The sequence below is a fragment of the Spermophilus citellus genome (genome assembly GCF_964194105.1).
Source record: "Spermophilus citellus genome assembly, chromosome: 8".
NCBI lineage: Eukaryota > Metazoa > Chordata > Mammalia > Rodentia > Sciuridae > Spermophilus > Spermophilus citellus.
The window spans coordinates 116,790,479-116,808,475 of NC_138189.1; the positions used below are offsets into that span (position 1 = coordinate 116,790,479).

General features: G+C 37.3%; 1 protein-coding gene across 2 annotated transcripts in view; it reads right to left on the minus strand.

Annotated features, from left to right (window-relative positions):
* Positions 1–414: 414 nt before the first annotated feature.
* Positions 415–17,997, minus strand: part of HERC3 (HECT and RLD domain containing E3 ubiquitin protein ligase 3) — a 135,787-nt gene continuing 118,204 nt past the window's right edge. For both annotated transcript variants that reach the window (XM_081303808.1, XM_081303807.1), the window contains 3 exons: positions 4,614–4,797; positions 4,312–4,414; positions 415–2,170 (listed from right to left, as the gene is read on the minus strand). In XM_081303808.1, coding sequence (XP_081159934.1) covers positions 1,962–2,170; positions 4,312–4,414; positions 4,614–4,797 — 496 coding nt within the window. In that variant the 3' untranslated portion in view covers positions 415–1,961. The remainder of the gene's footprint in view (positions 2,171–4,311; positions 4,415–4,613; positions 4,798–17,997) is intronic.

Here is a 17,997-nt window from a genome sequence, read left to right on the forward strand (position 1 = left end):
ATCACCTAGAGGCTCTGGATCCTTGAGAAAATGCCACCTAGCTACTCGATAAAGTTCTAATTCAGAGCTTGGGTCCAAGTCTCCCATCTTTCTTTCTAATCTTATTTATCATTCCTCCACTTCCTCTGATGCTCCCTTCAAACTGTTCCATACCCTTCCCTAAAATATGTTCCCTTTGTTTGTGCCTTTGCTGAGGCTTCTCCCTCTCTGGGAAACACCTTTTTGTTCATTGAACTTTCAGAAATCCTATCCCTCCTCCACGCTCCTGCCCCTGCTTACTTTATTTCTGCAGCACTTGGTTCTACTTTCTTATGGCAGGGACCAAATTTCACCTTCTATTGGATTATTTGGTTATATGGCCTGATGCTTCTACTGAAAGCAAGTGGACCATTCTGCAAGTACAGTAAGAAATAGTTTTAAGTTAAAACACGAATTTATTGCATAATATTGAACTATATGCACACACACATAGAAAATAAACATTTAATATAACTGTATATCTTTTTTAATATTGTATTTATAAAGACTGAAAAACTACCAATTTAGCAATTGGAGTAAGTTTTAAAAACAAAAAGCAAAAGTCCACGATCCTTCATCATTTTGAAGCTGTATCATGGTTCATAAATACTTCATTTTATATAAATAATTTTTCTGTAGTTACTAGGAATTTAAAATTAGGCTTACACGGGTTCTTTGATCATGTAGAATTCTCTTATCCCATGATGAAGAAGGTTGAACATGTCATTTTTGAGATACATATATTTGATTTAAACATAATCCCCTCAAAATCCCACTGTAAACAAACATTTCAAATGTGATAAACAAAAATTCCATCATAAAGAATGTCCATAAATCTAACGATTAGGGAGGAGGAAAAAAAATCTAAATAGAAAATTTGAAATTTAAATAAAAGTACAAAAAGAAAAACATCATGCATCCACCAGGAGGAAAAGGAAGAGAGAATTAAATCATAACAAAGAAGAGAATGCAGTAGAGAAGAGAGGAAAGCAAAGTTAGGGAGAGGTGGAAAGGAGAAAAGAGAAGAAAGATGACATGAAACAGAGAAAGGGACGAGAAATTTATTGTTTCTACTTTTCTTGGGCAATATACTCTCTTTAAAAAAAAAAAAATTAACACAACTTGCTCCAAAAGCTAGATAACGGAAGGGGTGGGAGGCCTATCAATTCATCTTATTGTCAAAGGGACATGGTTGAGGAGCAAAAAAAAATTAGGCTCAACTGCAACTTGAAGCTGCTCTGCATATCTTTAAGGAGGCCTAGGAAATATGCACAGCCATGGGAAGGTTGCTATTCCCTCAAGAACTTTTTAATTTTTTTTTTAAGCAAGCTGTGTTCATAAAGGCTCCTGGAAACTCAAGAGCTCTGCCGAAGTAATGGATCCAGTCTCAGCTTTGGGGGATTGGGAGTTTCTGAAGTAGTCCTTTCCTCCTGTAGATTAGAGAAGGGCTGCAACAAGCCAGGGCATTTCCAAGGCTGAAGAGAAAGGAGGCAGTCTGCATGCGCAGGTAGGAAGGAACAGATCAAAGTCATTCTTATAGAGGAATGAGAAGTTAAGAGAAGGAAAAGGAAGCATTGTAAGGAAAGAACCAGCTGAGAGAGACATTTGGGAAATGAAAGGTTAAAAGTCTACTGCCATTTTATCCAGCAGAATGCAACACATTCACAGGTAAAAAGAATACTGGGTAGTTTGGTTTAAAACAAAAACAAAAATCCAAACCAACTCCCATACCAGAGCCAATTTTTCATCCTATCCCCAAGCCCTGATTTTTTGACCAAGCTGTTAGCTACTTACAACCCCAGAAACACATCAACCATTTTCAGGATTCAAAAGTCCCAATCCACTTAGACAATAAAAAAATAGATCACTCCCCATGATTTTCTATATAGGCCTCAATGTGGACACTGAGGAAGGAAGGGGCATCTAGGACGAGCTGGGGAGATTCAGGCCAAACTAAACCCCTCATAGTTGTCAAGCGCCTGGGTCAGTCGTGCACTCAGAATCTCTTTGCTGCTGTACTTGGGGAGGTCGAGCAGGTTGTAGCAAGTGTGGGCCACAGGCAAGTACTCCTCCCCACTGGCCGTGGACTGGATGACAATCTGTAGGCTGGCCATGCCATAGATGGGAATCCGGTCACTGCCAGTCAGGAATACTGTGGGAGAAAGTGAAATGGCATTATCATTCTCTCAGCAACACAGAGGATGGAATGACACCCTGTGGCTCCCATGGGAAGTACAATTCCATTCATGTGCCAATATGTACCCAGAGCAATGATGGATGCTTATAACCACCCTCAAGTAAAAATGTCATTAAATGTATGCCCTCATAAACTTCCTAAGTTTTCACAAAACCAAAGACAAAAGGAGTGATTGACATAGAAAAAGAGGAGATGCCCTCAGGGGAAACCAGGAAGACCAAGACTCTATGACCTCAAATCTCCTCTCATGTCAAGTGTCTGATGCCATCTGACGCGTGAGCTTCCATTTAGGATCTGATGTCTACTCCCTCCTTCAAAACCCAGAAGAGCTGATCCAGGCACCATATAAGTCATTTCAATCTTATAACATCACTCTGATTTGACAAAAGTCAGGGCAGGAGGTGGGGTGGGGTGGGGCCATAGGAGCTTGTCTTTCCTTCCTCCTAGTACAGGATAACTTTGTCACAGTAGAAATGCTGGAAATCACTATAATGAAATTGTCACTTAAGAAGCACTTTCAAATAACCTGAGGCCATGATGTAGGGACATCATTAATCCAGAATTAATAGAAACTTCCCCAAGTATAATGGTTCCTAAACAGAAAATGTCTTTTTCTATGGAAATCCCCAAGGCCATAATAGGCTTCTCTTGAATGCCTTACCACATCATTTAGCAAGACTTATCCTGTCACCCAACTAATGCCACTGCTTCTCAACAGCCCAACATCACCAGCCAAAGCAGAGCTGGGCCTCTTGGAAGAGTTCTGGTGTTAGATCTCCACTTCTTCGTCTTTGTTGCATGTGAGCAGCAGAACATGCACCTACGTCCTACATTAATATTAATATGTGCTCATTCTTATAAAGCAAAACTAATTTCCCTTTCAAACCCTATTTATTTATTTATTTATTTATTTAATATTTATTTTTTAGTTTTAGGTGGACACAATATCTTTATTTTACTTTTATGTGGTGCTGAGGATTGAACCCAGTGCCTCACAGGTGCTAAGCGAGCACTCTACCACTTGAGCCACAATCCCAGCTTGTATTTTTTTGTTTTATATGAATAAAAATTCTATATTACTCATTGGCTAATTTCTGACTTTGATTATATATAGACATGAATAAAGGAAAGATTTTAGGTGTTTTTAAAAGGCCGAATTTGTTCATGTAAACTAACTTCATTTTCCTTTCCAAGGATATTACCCTTCTCTGATATCATCAAACCAGTCACAAAGAATCACATATTATATAATTCCTTTCATAGGAAATGTCCATAATAGGTAAATTCATAGTACAGAATGATGGGGGGCTATCAATCATACCTCCCCACTTCCATCTACAAAGGCACTTAACAGTACTTTTTAAATTTTAATTTAGTTTTTTGTTTATACTTAGCAATATTTTTTAAAGCCTGCAGATATGAGGGAGGCTAGTCCAAACAATTTCCTTCCCTAAATGTAATACTTAAGGAATCACTTTCTCTTTGGGTAGGGCATGGAGGATTGAATCCCAAGGGTGCTTTACCACTGAGCCACATTTCCAGTTCTTTTTTACTTTAATTTGAGACAGGGTCTTACTAAGTTGCTGAGACTGACCTCAAACTTGCAATCCTCTTGCCTAAACCTCCTGAGTAGCTAAGATTATAGGCATGCTCCAACCACACCTGACAAGGAATCACTTTCATATAAAATAACTATTACATTCATTTATTCATCTGCTTTTGAGACAGGGTCTCTCTCTGTTGTCCAGGCCAGGCTCAAACTCTGGGCTCAAGGGGTCCTCCTGCTTCAGCCTCCTGACTAATGGGAACTATAGGTGGGCATCACCACACCCATTTAAATAACTATTTACTTTTAAAGCAACTGAAAAAAAAAATCAATAAAAAGCTTTTTTCCTCCCTTTAGGCAAAATATATAGATGAATAATGTACGTTGTGCCTGAAATCACTGGACAAAAAACAAAACAAAAATAAGCATATTTACTTACGTACTCTTTACCTCTTGGAAAAGTTAAACCCTACCTATGGGGTATATTTCCCTACACTATACCCAAAACTAAAATGTGGATAAACACCATATTGATATTACTGATACTTACAGAGAAACTTCTTCTTCTTTTCCAATGGAAACTCATGAAATGTTTCCCAGAATAGTTTCACAGTGGGATGTGTGGCTGAGTAATCACCCTTGTAGATGGCAGTCTGTCCATAAAAGAAAAAAAATTATCTTACAGAATATTATAGTAGTCATGGAAATAATTTTCTTTGATACTAAGAAATAGCTACCAAAATGCAGAGACCTCCAAATCCTACTCAACCACGGTATACTTTGAAGGGAGGCCAGGCCCTGGGCACACCTACCAGGCAGCTGCTGGTTCAAGCTAGCATCTTTTGAGCTTACCTCTTCTAGTTCTTCCCAGTTGTAGTTGCTGTTCCCCACCATCATGGCCCTCAGTTCTGAAGGCTGGAAGAGCTCAAGTACTTTGCCACCGCACACCTTTAGGAAGCCACTGGAGAATGCTGTGTACCATTCATGAACCGAGATGTGGAAGACATAATTGACATAGGCATCCACAAATTCCTGCCTGCCAGAAAACCAAAGAAATAGAATTAGCTCAAGCCTGTGTAAATTATGAAGTTGCCCTTCTACTCTGAGCTTGAGAGTGATGAAAAAATGGAATTCCATCAAATTCCACACCAGGTGGTATGCTAAAGGCATCACCCAGGCCACTGGCCCTCTGTGCATTCCCTTCTATCCCTATGATTCCATGGAGTGTTTCAGGTGACCTGGAATGGGAAGGGGAGAAGGTCAGGCAGGTAGAACCATGCTGCTGACATTACCTGAAGATTTCTAGTTTCTCCCTTGTTTAATGTCCTGCTTAAAATTTTGTTTAGGAAACAAAGACTTTTTCTTTCAAGCAACAGTAGTTGTAAGCCATTTCCCCTATCTTTGGAAACAGATAAAGCTAAACAACTTGATATTTGTATCCTTGTGTATATTAAAAAGCAATCACCCTGGGCTGGGGTTGTAGTTCAGTGGTGGAGCGCTTGCCTAGTATGTGTGCTGGGTTTGATCTTCAGTACCACATATAAATAAAAAAATAAAGGTATTGTGTCCATTTCCAACTAAAAATATTTTTTTTTTTAAAAAAGGAATCACCTTATAAATGGTACTCTGTCCAAAGAGGTCCAATAGAAAAAAAAGTACATTTTACAGAATAAGAATGATATTATAGAAGACACTGTACCATTTGCATTTGAGGCTATGAAATAACTACTGAGATGTAGAAGACCTCTAAATCCTACTCAACCACAGAAGCCTTTAGACAAGACAAGAACTCTGAATTCTGTCCTGTCTTTCTTATACATCCTTTAAGTACCTCGAAAAAAAAACTATTTCAAACAATAGCTCCATCTCACTAATAATGAAACGCAAATGAAGACAACAGTAAGTTGACATTAATATAAAGATCAGATGGTGAAGACATAGGGGAAATGGGAATTTCATACATAGCAAAGGGGAAGATACACTATGAAATGATAAGAAACACAGATAGCTATCATAAAATAAATGAAGAGCAACCAAATGAGAAAAGCAATGGCTATTTAATTGAAGCTTCCTATATAGCAAGGCAGTCAGCCACTATCGCTTGTATTTGGCAGAGACTCAAAGACAGGCAAGAGAAGTGGGAATGCTTTATAGTAAAAAAGGGAGGCTGTAGGCATAAGAATGCTGTAGATAGGCTACCTAGAAGTGAAGCATCCTATATTTGGGGTGTATATTTGGCTTTCTCTGATTGGCTCTATGTCAGAAGTGGGGAAAAATTAGGAGAACTATAGGCTATTAATAAAATCTTGGCCATTCTGAGCTGATTGAGAAAGATGGCAATGAGGCCTCCTCCAATCCTGAGTTTCAATAGGCTGGCTTCCTGGGTTGCTTGTTGTAGATAAAAGTTTGGCAGGTTGCTGCAGATTATGGGACAGAGCTCAACTTTTAAATATGGCCAGAGTGCTGTACACATGTATATTCAGTCTCTTACAATATAAACTGTGACACGAGGCATAAACATTTGAGAAGAAAATTGCTCAATATCTAGAAAAGTTGAAAATAGAAACACCCTTTGCCTGAGCCACTCCACTAGCAAAGGGGGTAAATCCAGAGAGACTCACATAAGCATAGGGATTCCTGATTGCAGCACCTTCTTATAATAAAGAGAATTTAGAGAAACAAAATTAAATATCCATTAACATGAGAATTGACTGAGAAAAGGTAGTAGAGTCATACATAAACCATAAACAGTGCACTTTACTGGAACTAATTAGATCTGTATTTGTCAAAACAAGTAGAATCTCAAGAGCAAGGTATGAAAAGCAAGTTTTTGAATATTAAGTACAATATGCCAGCACTTATGTAAGTTTTTGTTTATCCCCAAAACAATGAGCTCTGCTGATTACAGCTGTGATTCTTGGGTAAGTTGTTTATTCTTTCTTTGTCTTAGTTTCCTCATCTGTAAAGTGGGAAGGGTAAGGAAGACATACAACACTGCTGTTTGGATTAGTTAATACATGCAAAACAGTTTAGAACTCAAACTAGTATATAAAATTTGCTTCATAAGTCTTAGCTATCATTGTCATACTGTTTACAGATAAAATATTTTGCTTTTGAATATGAAATTACACATGATACGTGATGTGCAAGTGTTAATTTTTTAAAAAAACATTATTAATGTTCATTGGTCTTTCTCTTACACATTAGTTCTAAAAGTATAAAAACATGAAAAGATACACATCAAATTAAGAATTTTGTCTACATAATAAAGAATGGTAGGAAAAGGGGGATGGTATCAGTTAATTTTTTTTCATTTAAAAAAAATCTACTTATTCCAGATCATAGATACAAATATGATTGTTATTTGTATTTATTTGTAATTTTTAATTTAAAAAAATTAGTAATATCATGAAGATGACACTTTCTACTTACCAATAACTGTTAGATAATATTTCATAAAATTTTGAACTCTTGGGCTTCTTCCAGGACCATATTTTGTACATAGTCACTATACCACTAACAAATGGTGTAATATAGTGGATATGTGGACCAGACAGGGAAGGGTTCAAATCCAGGCTCTGCCACGTTCTGCCTCTAACTATAAAACCTTTTTTCATTTTTAAAATGGGACAAGTGTTCAATTTTGAAAATGATATAAAAAGATTGGTATACATTTTATCATGGTGCCAAAAGTAGAAATTTCAGTAGAAACCAGTCTTCATTAGAGTCAAGATGCAGAAAGGAGGCACCCAGCACTCACTTCCTCCTCCATAAAGAAGAACCAAAGCAACTGACTGCATTTGGAGGTGAGTGGCCATGGGAGAACATTGGCAATCAGCAAGAGGGAGCCTGGAACATTACAAGATTCAGACACCTGGGCCAACAGCACAGTGAGAAACAAAACACTCCACATCTCCTACCCCAGCTGCTTGCTGGGAGAGTGGAAGTCTTCCTTTTATAGGGGTAAAGGTCAAAGAAAGCCCCAATAATCTTTACTAGTGCAGAAACTAGAGACTACAAAGTTTCATACTCCTCACAGGCTTGCAGCCACTCAAATAAGTAATCTGAAATCTGTACAGCCACCTTGCTTTGGAAAAGGAGCTCACATTATCTCCCAGAGACCCCCTCTCACAGGGTGTGGTAGTCAGAAGCTGTCTTCAGAAGTAAACTGTTGTCTGAGTTGGGATGTTCTGGGGTCAGAAACCCTTGAATACTTCCATTTCAAACTACACAAATATTCTAGTGCACGGTCTTCCTAATGAACCCAACTTGGTCCAACAAAGTGACCATAATCTAAGTGCACTGTGTGCCCTATACCGTAGAGGACAGTGTTGCAAGATGGAGGCAAACAACTTTGCCAGCTACTTGTGGCCTTGTACCAGTGCCAGGACAGAACTCCCAAATTGCATTCAGGCACCTGCTACTAACAGAGTAGAGAAGAAACACAGCAGTCCCTGCTGCTCCTGCTCCACCCACAGGGAAGCACTGAAGGGACCTTGAGCAACTCTATGGCTCCAGCTCTCATCCCACCACCAGATGTGAACAGCTGTACCTGCCTCCCAGACAGGGATTGTCACTGAACCAGCAGAGAGAAACACAACAGTTCTGCTACCACCACACCTACACTATTCCTGCTGCTGCGGCAACTCTGCACCCAGTCTGACTGTGGATACTGCACAGGGGTGCTGTGATTCCCACAACCGACTTTCCTCAGTTGGACCAGTTTGGACTGGCTAGAAGTCAACTGCTTCAGACCTCTCTCATCACTATTTGGACTGCCAGTCCCAGAGGTCCTGGCTAGTGGCAGAACTAGCATCAACAGTGTCTGAGGAAACCCCCATTGTCTAACAGAGGTTACCACTCCCATTGTAGGAGTAGCCACACAATGAACACCCCACACCCACTGCTGTCTGCCTGGTCTGCAGAGACAGTGGGTCTCATCAACTCTACCACAATATGCACCATGCCTAAAGTTGTCAGTCATAGCCAAAGAAAATATAGGGAAACTATACTAGGTGCTCAGCTAGAATCAGAGACAACATTGTCCAACAAACTGATAACTCAAGATCCATCTTGAGGAGAAAGTCACTTTTACAGTTTGGATCATCAATGTCCTCAAAGAGTGCACATGTTGAAAGATTGGTCCCCAGCTGATAGTAATACTGGGAGTGGTAAAGACTTTAGGATGTTGGGCCTAGTTGGATAAGCATATTTCTCCCTACTCCTTTCTCTTTCTGCTTCCCAGCCACCATGAGGTGAGCAGCTCTGCTCTGCTGCATGCTCTCTGCCAGGAATTTTTGCCATTCCATTGGTCCAAAGCTGGACCAAGTGACCATGGACTGAGCCAGAATAAACCTTTTCTCCTTTAAGCTGATTGATCTCACGTATTTTGTCACAGTGACAAAAAGCTGATGAATGCAGTCACTTGCTAAAAAGGCCACTCCAAAAAAGGTGGGCCCTTTTATCATCTACTAGATGCAAAAATCAACTCAGGAGCAGAAGAAATATGCAAAATTAAGGTAATATAATGCCTCCCAAGAACATAACAACTCTCTAACAATAAATTCCAAAAAAATCAAAATAGCAAAATGCCTGAAAAAGAATTTTAAAGGATGATTATAAAAAGTTCAGTGATATTCAAGAAAATACAGATAAATAGCTAAATGAAATTAGAAAGACAATGAGGAATGTGAATGAGGAATTCAGCAACAAGACACAGGTTTTTAGAAAGAAACAAGAAGAAATCCTAGAAATAACCTGGAATGTAAATGAACTAAATTCTTCAGAGCTCAATATGTCAAAAATTAAAGTTGAAAGCCTCAAGAACAAGCTATGTCAAGGAGAAGAAAGAATATCTGAATGTGAAGACAGGTCTTTTGAAATATTACAATTGGAAAGAAGGAAGGAAGGGAGGGAGGGAGGGAGGAAAGGAGGGAGGAAGGAAAGACAGAAAGACTGAAGGAAGGGAGGAAGGGAAGGAGAGAAAGGAGTAATTAAGAACTATAGGACTCCGTTAAACAAACAAACATCTATGTTTTCAGATTACCCAAGGGTGAAAAGAATAAAGTTAAGGGCACAGAAAATGTATTCAATAAAATTAAAGAAAATTTCCCTAATTGTGGTAAAGATATGAACATCTCATACAAGAGGCTTATAGTACTTCAAATAGACATGACCAGAAAAGATCTTCACCATGGGATATTATAGCCAAACTTTCAAGAGTATAAACAACAAAGAATTTTAGAAATCTGCAAAAGAAAACACCAAGTCTCATTTAAATGTATTTCCATTAGATTAACAGCAAATTTCCTGGCAAAAACCCTCCTGGCCAGGAGAAAATGAAATAACACATTCTGAGTCCTGAAAGAAAATGACTGCCTACCAAGATTACTAAACCCAGCAAGGCTATCCTTCAAAATGAAAGATAAATAGATATTACAAGACAAACAAAACCTGAGGGATCCATGACAACCAGACGAGCCTTACAAAAGATGCTACAGGCAATCCTACATAAAAAAAATCACAGAAAGATAACTACAATCATTATATGTTAAAATATAAATCCTCCTAGAAGAAGACATGCACAAAACTGAAAATATTCAAACATTATCAATATAGTAAACCATTAAATCACAAAGAGAAACAAGGCAAAAAGAAGAACAAAGAATATTCAAAACAACTAGAGGAAAATCAACAAAATAACAAGAACAAATCCTCATCTATAGATAATAATCTGGAATGTAAATGGACTAAATTCTTCAGTTAAAATATAGATTGGTTTAATGGATTTAAAACACACAGACACACACACACACACACACACACACACACACACACTCACACACAATATGCTGCCCATAAGAAACTCACCTCATCAGTGAAGACACACACACAGGCTGAAAGTAAAGGGATAGAAAATTATATTTCAAGCACATGGAACCTGTGAGGAGTATCTATACTTATATCTGATAAGACACATTAAGACAAAAACCACAAGAAGAGATAAAGATCACTATATAATGATCAGGGGATCAGTTCAACAAGAAGATAAAATGATTTCAAATCTAAATAAACCCAATTACAAAGCACTCAATTTTATAAAACAAACACTATTAGATCTTAAGGGAGATGCAGGTGCCCATTCAATAATAATGTAAGATATCAATACACCACTATCATCAACAGACAAATCATGCAGACCAAAATCATCATCATCATCATCAATGAGAAACAATGGAATTAAGCCATCCTAACAGACATTTAGGTAACATTTCCTCTAACAGCTGAATACATTCATCAGTACATGGGACTTTCTTTAGAATATACTACATTAGGCCATGAAATGAGTCTTAAAAAATTCAAAAAAAAATGAAACCATATTCTGCATCTTTTCTGATCATAATAAAAATAGAAGAAATAAAATTAGAAGTCAACAAAAGAAATTTTAGAAATCATACAAACGTACAAATGCTGAACACTACACTTTTGAACTAATAGTAGTTCATTGAGAAGTCAGAAGGGAAGAAAAGTACCTATCTCATCACTTTGTTCAATATAGTCCTAGAATATTTAAAAATTCCTAAAACAAATGAAAATGGAAACAAAAACCAGGTAGAGTGGCACACACCTGTCACCCCAACTATTTGGAAAGCGGAGGCAAGGGAATCGCAAACTTGAGGTCAAGCTTGGCAACTTTGTGAGACCCTGTCAAAACTTTAAAAATAAAAAGAGTGGTACAGTGCCCCCAAATTTAATTCCCACTACTGGAAAAAAGGAGAAGAGAAAATGGAAATACAACATACCAAAACTTGATAAAGCTTTTGCTAGATCAACCAAGGGGGAAAAAATAGGACCCAAAGAAAATAAAATTAGGGATGTATATAAGGAGATGTTAAAATTGATACCACAGAAATACAAAAGATCATTAAGGATTTTTACAAAAAATCATATGCTAACAAACTGGAGAATCTAGAAGAAACAAATTTCTGGACACATATGATCTATCAAAATTAAATCATGAGAGGCTGGGGTTGTAACTCAGTGGTAGAGTGCTTGCCTGGTGCAGGGTGTTGGGGTTGATCCTCAGCACCACAAAAAAAATTTAAAAAAGGCATTGGGTCCACATACAACTAAAAAAAAAAATTTTAACTGGGTCATGAGGACATACAAAACATGAACAGACCAATAACAAGTAATGAGACTGAATGAGTAATAAAGTGCCCCAAGAAAGCAAAAGCCCAGGACCCAATGACTTAAAATTTCACCAAACTTTAAAGAAAAATGTCAATTATTCTCAAACTATTCCCTAGAATTGAAAGGGAAAGAATCCTTCTAAATTCATTCCATGAGACCAGCTTTTACTCTGTTACCAAAACCAGACAAGAACACAATAAAAAGAAAATAACAAAGCAATATCCTGGTCAACACAGATGCAAAAATTCCAACAAATTACTAGCAAATTCAATTCAACAGCACATAAAAAAATCATTCATAACAATCATTTGGTTTTATCCCAGGGAAGCAAAAATGGTTCAACATTTGTGATCATATTTAATAAATGTAACATAACAATAAAATAAGGATAAAAATCATATCACCTAAACAGATACAGAAAAGCATTTGAGAAAATTCAACATCCCTTCATGATAAATGCCCTGAACAAATTAGGTATAGAAGAATCATACTGCAACCTAATAAAGACTATATATGACAAACCCATAGCCAACAACTTACTGACTGGGGAAAAGATGAAAGTATTTCCTCTAAGATCAGGAAGAAGGAAAAGTAGCTATCTCATCACTTTGTTCAATATAGTCCAAGAACATTTAAACAGAGAAATTAGGCAAAAGAGAGAAAAGGGTGCAGTGGTGCATGCTTATAACCTCAGCAACTTAGGAGGCTGATGCAGAACGATCACAAGTTTGAGACAAGCTTTGGCAATTTAGACTCTGTCACAAATAAAAAAGACTGGGGATATAGCTCAGTGGTAAAGCACCCCTGGACTTAATCCCCAGTACCCCAAAATGAAAATTTTAAAAAAGGAAAGAAATAAAAGGTTTATAAATAGGGAAGAAATCATATTACCCCTACTTGTAGTTGATATGATTCTACATGTAGACAAACCCAAAGACTCCACTGACAACTGTTAGAACTTATCAATTCAGTAAAGTAGCAGAATACAATATCAATATACAAAAATCAGTACCTTTTCTATATACCAATAACAAATGTGCTGAAATCACAAAAGCAATCCTATTAAAATAGCTACCAAAAAAAAAAAAAGAGAGAGAGAAAAGAAAGTATCTAGGAACAAACTTAAAACAAAGACACGAAAGATATACACAATGAAAATTACAGAATTCTGATGAAAGAAATTTTTAAAAACCACCCATGTTCGTAGATTGAAAAAATATTGTTCATATGTCCATAATACCCAAAGTGATCTACAGATTCAATGCAATTCCAATCAAAAATACCAATGATCTTTTTTTTTTTGGTACTGGGGATTGAACTCAGGGACGCTCTACCACTGTGCTACATCCCCAGCTCTTTTTATTTCTTGAGACAGAGTCTCACTTAAGTTGCTTAAGGCCTTGCTAAATTGTTGAGACTGGTCTTGAACTTGCAATCCTCCTGCCTCAGCCTCCCAAGTCACTGGGATTTACAGGCATGTACCACTGGCATCTAACACTGCATCTCAAGGAAATTCTTCAAAGAACTAGAAAAAACAATCCTAAAATTCATAAGGAACCATAAAAGAGCCCAAATAGCCAAACAATTTTGAGCAAAAAGAACAAATCTAGAGGCATCATAATACCCAATTTCAAGACATACTACAGAATCACAGAAACAGAAACAGCATGGTAATGGCATAAAAACAGACACACAGACCAACTGAACAAAACAGAGATCCCAGAAATATAAACCCATGCATCCATAGCCAACTGATTCCTGGCAAAGGCACCAAAAACATACACTGGAAAAAAGACAGCTTCTTCCACAAATGGTGCTGGGAAAACTGCATATCTACATGTTAAAGTGTGAAACTTGACCCCTAGCTCTTACCATATATAGAAACCAATTCAAAGATGGATCAAATGGGGCCGTGGTTGTTTGTGAGTGGCAGAGCGCTTGCCTAGCATGTGTGAAGCACTGGGTTTGATTCTCAGCACCACATATAAATAAATAAAATAAAGGTCCATTTACAACTATAAAAATATTTTTAAATAATGCATCAAAGACCTAAATGTAACACCTGAATCTACTACAAGAAAACTTAGCAGAAAGATTTTGAGACATTGGTACAGGCAATGATTTTCTGGATAGGATCTCAAAAGCACAGGCAACTAATGGGGGCGGGGTGGGGTACAAATGGGATTATATCCAATTAAAAAGCTCCTTCATAGCAAAGAAAACAATCAACAGAGTGAAAGATACAACCTACAGAATGGGAGAAAATATTTGCCAGCTATCTATCTGACAGAGGGATAACATTCCAAAATATATAAGGAACTCAAAAACCAAACTAATAACAGCAACAACAAAACCTCCCAAGCAATCCACTTTAAAAATGGGCAAATTATCTCAAGAGTCACTTCTCAAAAGAAATACATATGGCCAATAAGTGTAAGAGAAAATGTTCAATATCATTTGCCATTAGGTAAATACAAATTAAAACTACAATGAGATACCATCTGACCCTAGTTAGAATAGCATTTAAAAAAAAAAAAAGTAGCAAATGCTAGTGAGGATGTAGAGGAATAGGAACTCTTACACACTGCTTGCAGGGATATAAATTAATATAGACATTATGGAGAACAATACTGAGATTCTTCAGAAAACTAAAAAGTGGCAGCAAACCACATAGGTCCCAGTTATCCATTGGCTTGCAAGAGTCAACAACAGAGGGTCTACAGAACAGTGTTCTGTATTGCTAAGATATGATGTTTGGTAGGCTACGTATATTAAATGCACTTTGAACTTACAATGAGTTTATCAGGACTAGCCCATTCTAAGTCAAAGAGCATATGTATATACACATACTTATGCATACCCTATTGGTTCTGTTTCTCTGGATAACCCCAGCATACAAATGTCAGGGTGCTTTATAGCAAATACTTAAAAATACAGAAGTGGCTTTAGAATTGGGAAATAGGAAGAGCACAGAAAAGTTATGAGGAGCTTGACAGAAAAGGAATAGACTGCCTTAAAGACTATTGTTAGAAATATGGACATCAAAGGAGATTCTGATGAGAGAAAGAAAAAAGAGGGAAGTTGTAAAGAAGTTTTTACTGAACTAGAAAATATACTGTTATAGACAGAATGCTGCTGGAAATACCAATGTTGAAAGTATTTCCGGTGAGATAATGCACTCCACTATTGTCATGTATGTAATAAATAAATAAAAAAAACAAATTATACAAACTAACAGAAAGTCTAAGAGTAGAAAAGTACACTATTTCCAGGAAAGTAGGGGAATGAAGGAGGAATAATTTGAATAATAATCTGATTTATCACAATAATTTTGTTCTGACTATAGCCTGAATTTCTCAGGTATTTTTTTCATTACTCAGGTATTCTTGATCTTTTCTATGATTTGGGAAATATATATGTCATATTTCATATTTTATTCTGCAAATATTTCCTAATCAAATTAAATGTAGATCTGTGAATGAAAAGATTAAAAGTATCATTAAAAAAGAAAAAAAAAAGAAAGTACTTCCAGTGAGGTCCCTGATAAAAATAAGCAATATGCTATTAGAAACTGGAGAAAAGACAATCCTTATTATAAAGTAGCAGAGAACTTGGCCCACTTATGGGTGCTAGTGTTCTGTGAAAAGTAGAAGTTGGAAGCAATAAAGTTAGATATTTAGCTGAAGAGATTTCTAAGCAAAATATTAAAAGGTGAGACCTGGTTTCTCCTTGCTGCTCATAGCAAAGAAGAAGAGGAAAGACGTAAATTGAAGAGGAAACTGCTAACAAAAAGGAACTAGAAACTTGGATATTGGGACAATTTGTAGCTTAACACCAATAGCATGTTCTGGAAACAGGGCCGTGTGATTTAACAATGGTTTGCTACAGAGATTAGGCATATGGCTCATAGATCAATGAACTATCTCAGCCGAAGTCAGGCATAAAGATGCTGTTATACAGAAAGCTGTGGAGCCTTCTTGTATAAGTACTGGGCCCCTGTGAATTGTGTGGGATCCCACCAAGGTTATTGAGAATTTCAAACTAGCAGAAGCACTGCCAGCTTGGATCAAAGGGACTGAGATGAGATAAAATGAAGTCGAGCTGTTGAGATTTCTGAAATTCCACAGGCAGGAAATGGACAATAGAGTTGTCTGGCTGTAAACATGTATTCTCTTTTTAAGAAACAGGAAGAATGACCACAAAGATAGTTCAAAGGCTATCAAGACTGCCACTGCCACCAGGAGCCTGACTGAAGGAGTGGTGATGCCACTTCAGGGGGTCTATCACCCCAGTGGACTAGAAGCTGGAGGATGGAGCCTTAAGCCTTCTCAAGCCTCGAAACCTAATTGAATTTTTCCTGCCAAGTTCCAGACTTGCTTTGAGCCTGTGACCCCTTCAGAGTGGTAATGTCTATCCTATGCCTGTCCCACCACAGTATTTTAGAAGCAGAAAACTGTGTGGCTTCACAGTTTAAAGCTCTTGAAGAATTTTGCCGCAGGATGAATCATACCTTGAGTATGATTCATGCTTGACTTAAATGATGTTCAGATGATGTATTACTCAAGGTTCTCTGGAGAAAAAGAGCCAATAAGGTGGGCTCTGTGTGTATGTGATTTATTATAAGGAGGTGACTCATGCAATAGAAGCTGACAAGTCCCAAGATCTGCAGTTTGCAAGCCGCAGGCCCAAGAGAATGGATGGTGTATTTCAGTTCTAAGGCAGGAAAACACTGATGTCAATTCTTTTCTATTTGAACCTTAAATTGATTGGATAAAGACCATTTATATTAGGGAAAATGATCACTTTACCCAATCTCCACATTTATATGTTAATTTCATCCAGAAACTGTCTCACAGACATACCCAGAATAACAATTAGCCAAATATCACGGCATCTCATGGTCTAGTTAAATTGGCATATAAAGTCAGCCATCACAAAAGAGATTGTGGACTCAGAGTTGACTGTATTAAAAGAATACTGGAATGGGGTGAACATATTTTGTGTTTAAGAAGGACATGGTAGCCAGGCCTGGTGTTGCATGCCTGTAATCCCAGAAACATGGGAGGCTGAAACAGGAAAATCACAAGTTCAAAGCCAGCCTCAGAAACTCAGCAAGGCCCTAAGCAACTTAGCATCTCTGGGTTCAATTTCCAGTACAAAACAAACAAACAAAAGAGGACGAAGACATGAATTCTGGAGACCTACAGGGTAGAACATCATAAACTTTGTGTTCTACCAAATTCATATATTCAAGTACCAACTCCCTGTAAATCAGAATTTACTGGGAGATAGGATCTTTACAAAGATAACCAAGTTAAAATGTGGTTACTAGGGAGGGCTCTAACATGATATGACTGGTACCCTTAGAAAAAGGAAAAACTGCATACAGAGACACACCTAGAGGAAAAGAATGTGAAAAGATGTAAGGCTTAGAACAGAACATTCCCTCACAGCCCTCAGAAAGAACCAACCCGGACAAAATACCTTGACTTTGGATATCTAACCTCAAGAATTATTAAAACAATAAATTTTTATTGTTTAGACCACCTAGTTTGTAGTTAATTTGCTGCAGCATCCCTAGCAAATTAACATATAAATTCTCATCTCTAACACATCAATTATCATTGCTCTCAAAATATTCTTTTCCTTAATAATGGCCACTAACAGTACTTACCAGGTACTAATCCTTGCAAGAAGTTCTTAGATACATACATATTATCTCAGTGAATATTCAAAAGTAACCCTTTGAATGAATTTTAGGGTATTAAGATTAATGAGAAATAATTAGGTTACTAAAGTACATGCCGATACAGATGGATCTCCAATGCATTATGCTAGTGAAAAAAGCTGAACTCAAAAATTTACAGGATTCCATTTTCTGACATTCTAGAAAAAACAGAATTATTAACAATAAACAGTTCCAGGAGTGAAGAAAGAACTATAAGGGAATTGTGTTGGGGGGGGGGGTATGGTATTGTCCCATCTCTTTTTTTTTAACATTTATTTTTTAGTTGTAGTTGGACACAATACCTTTATTTTATCT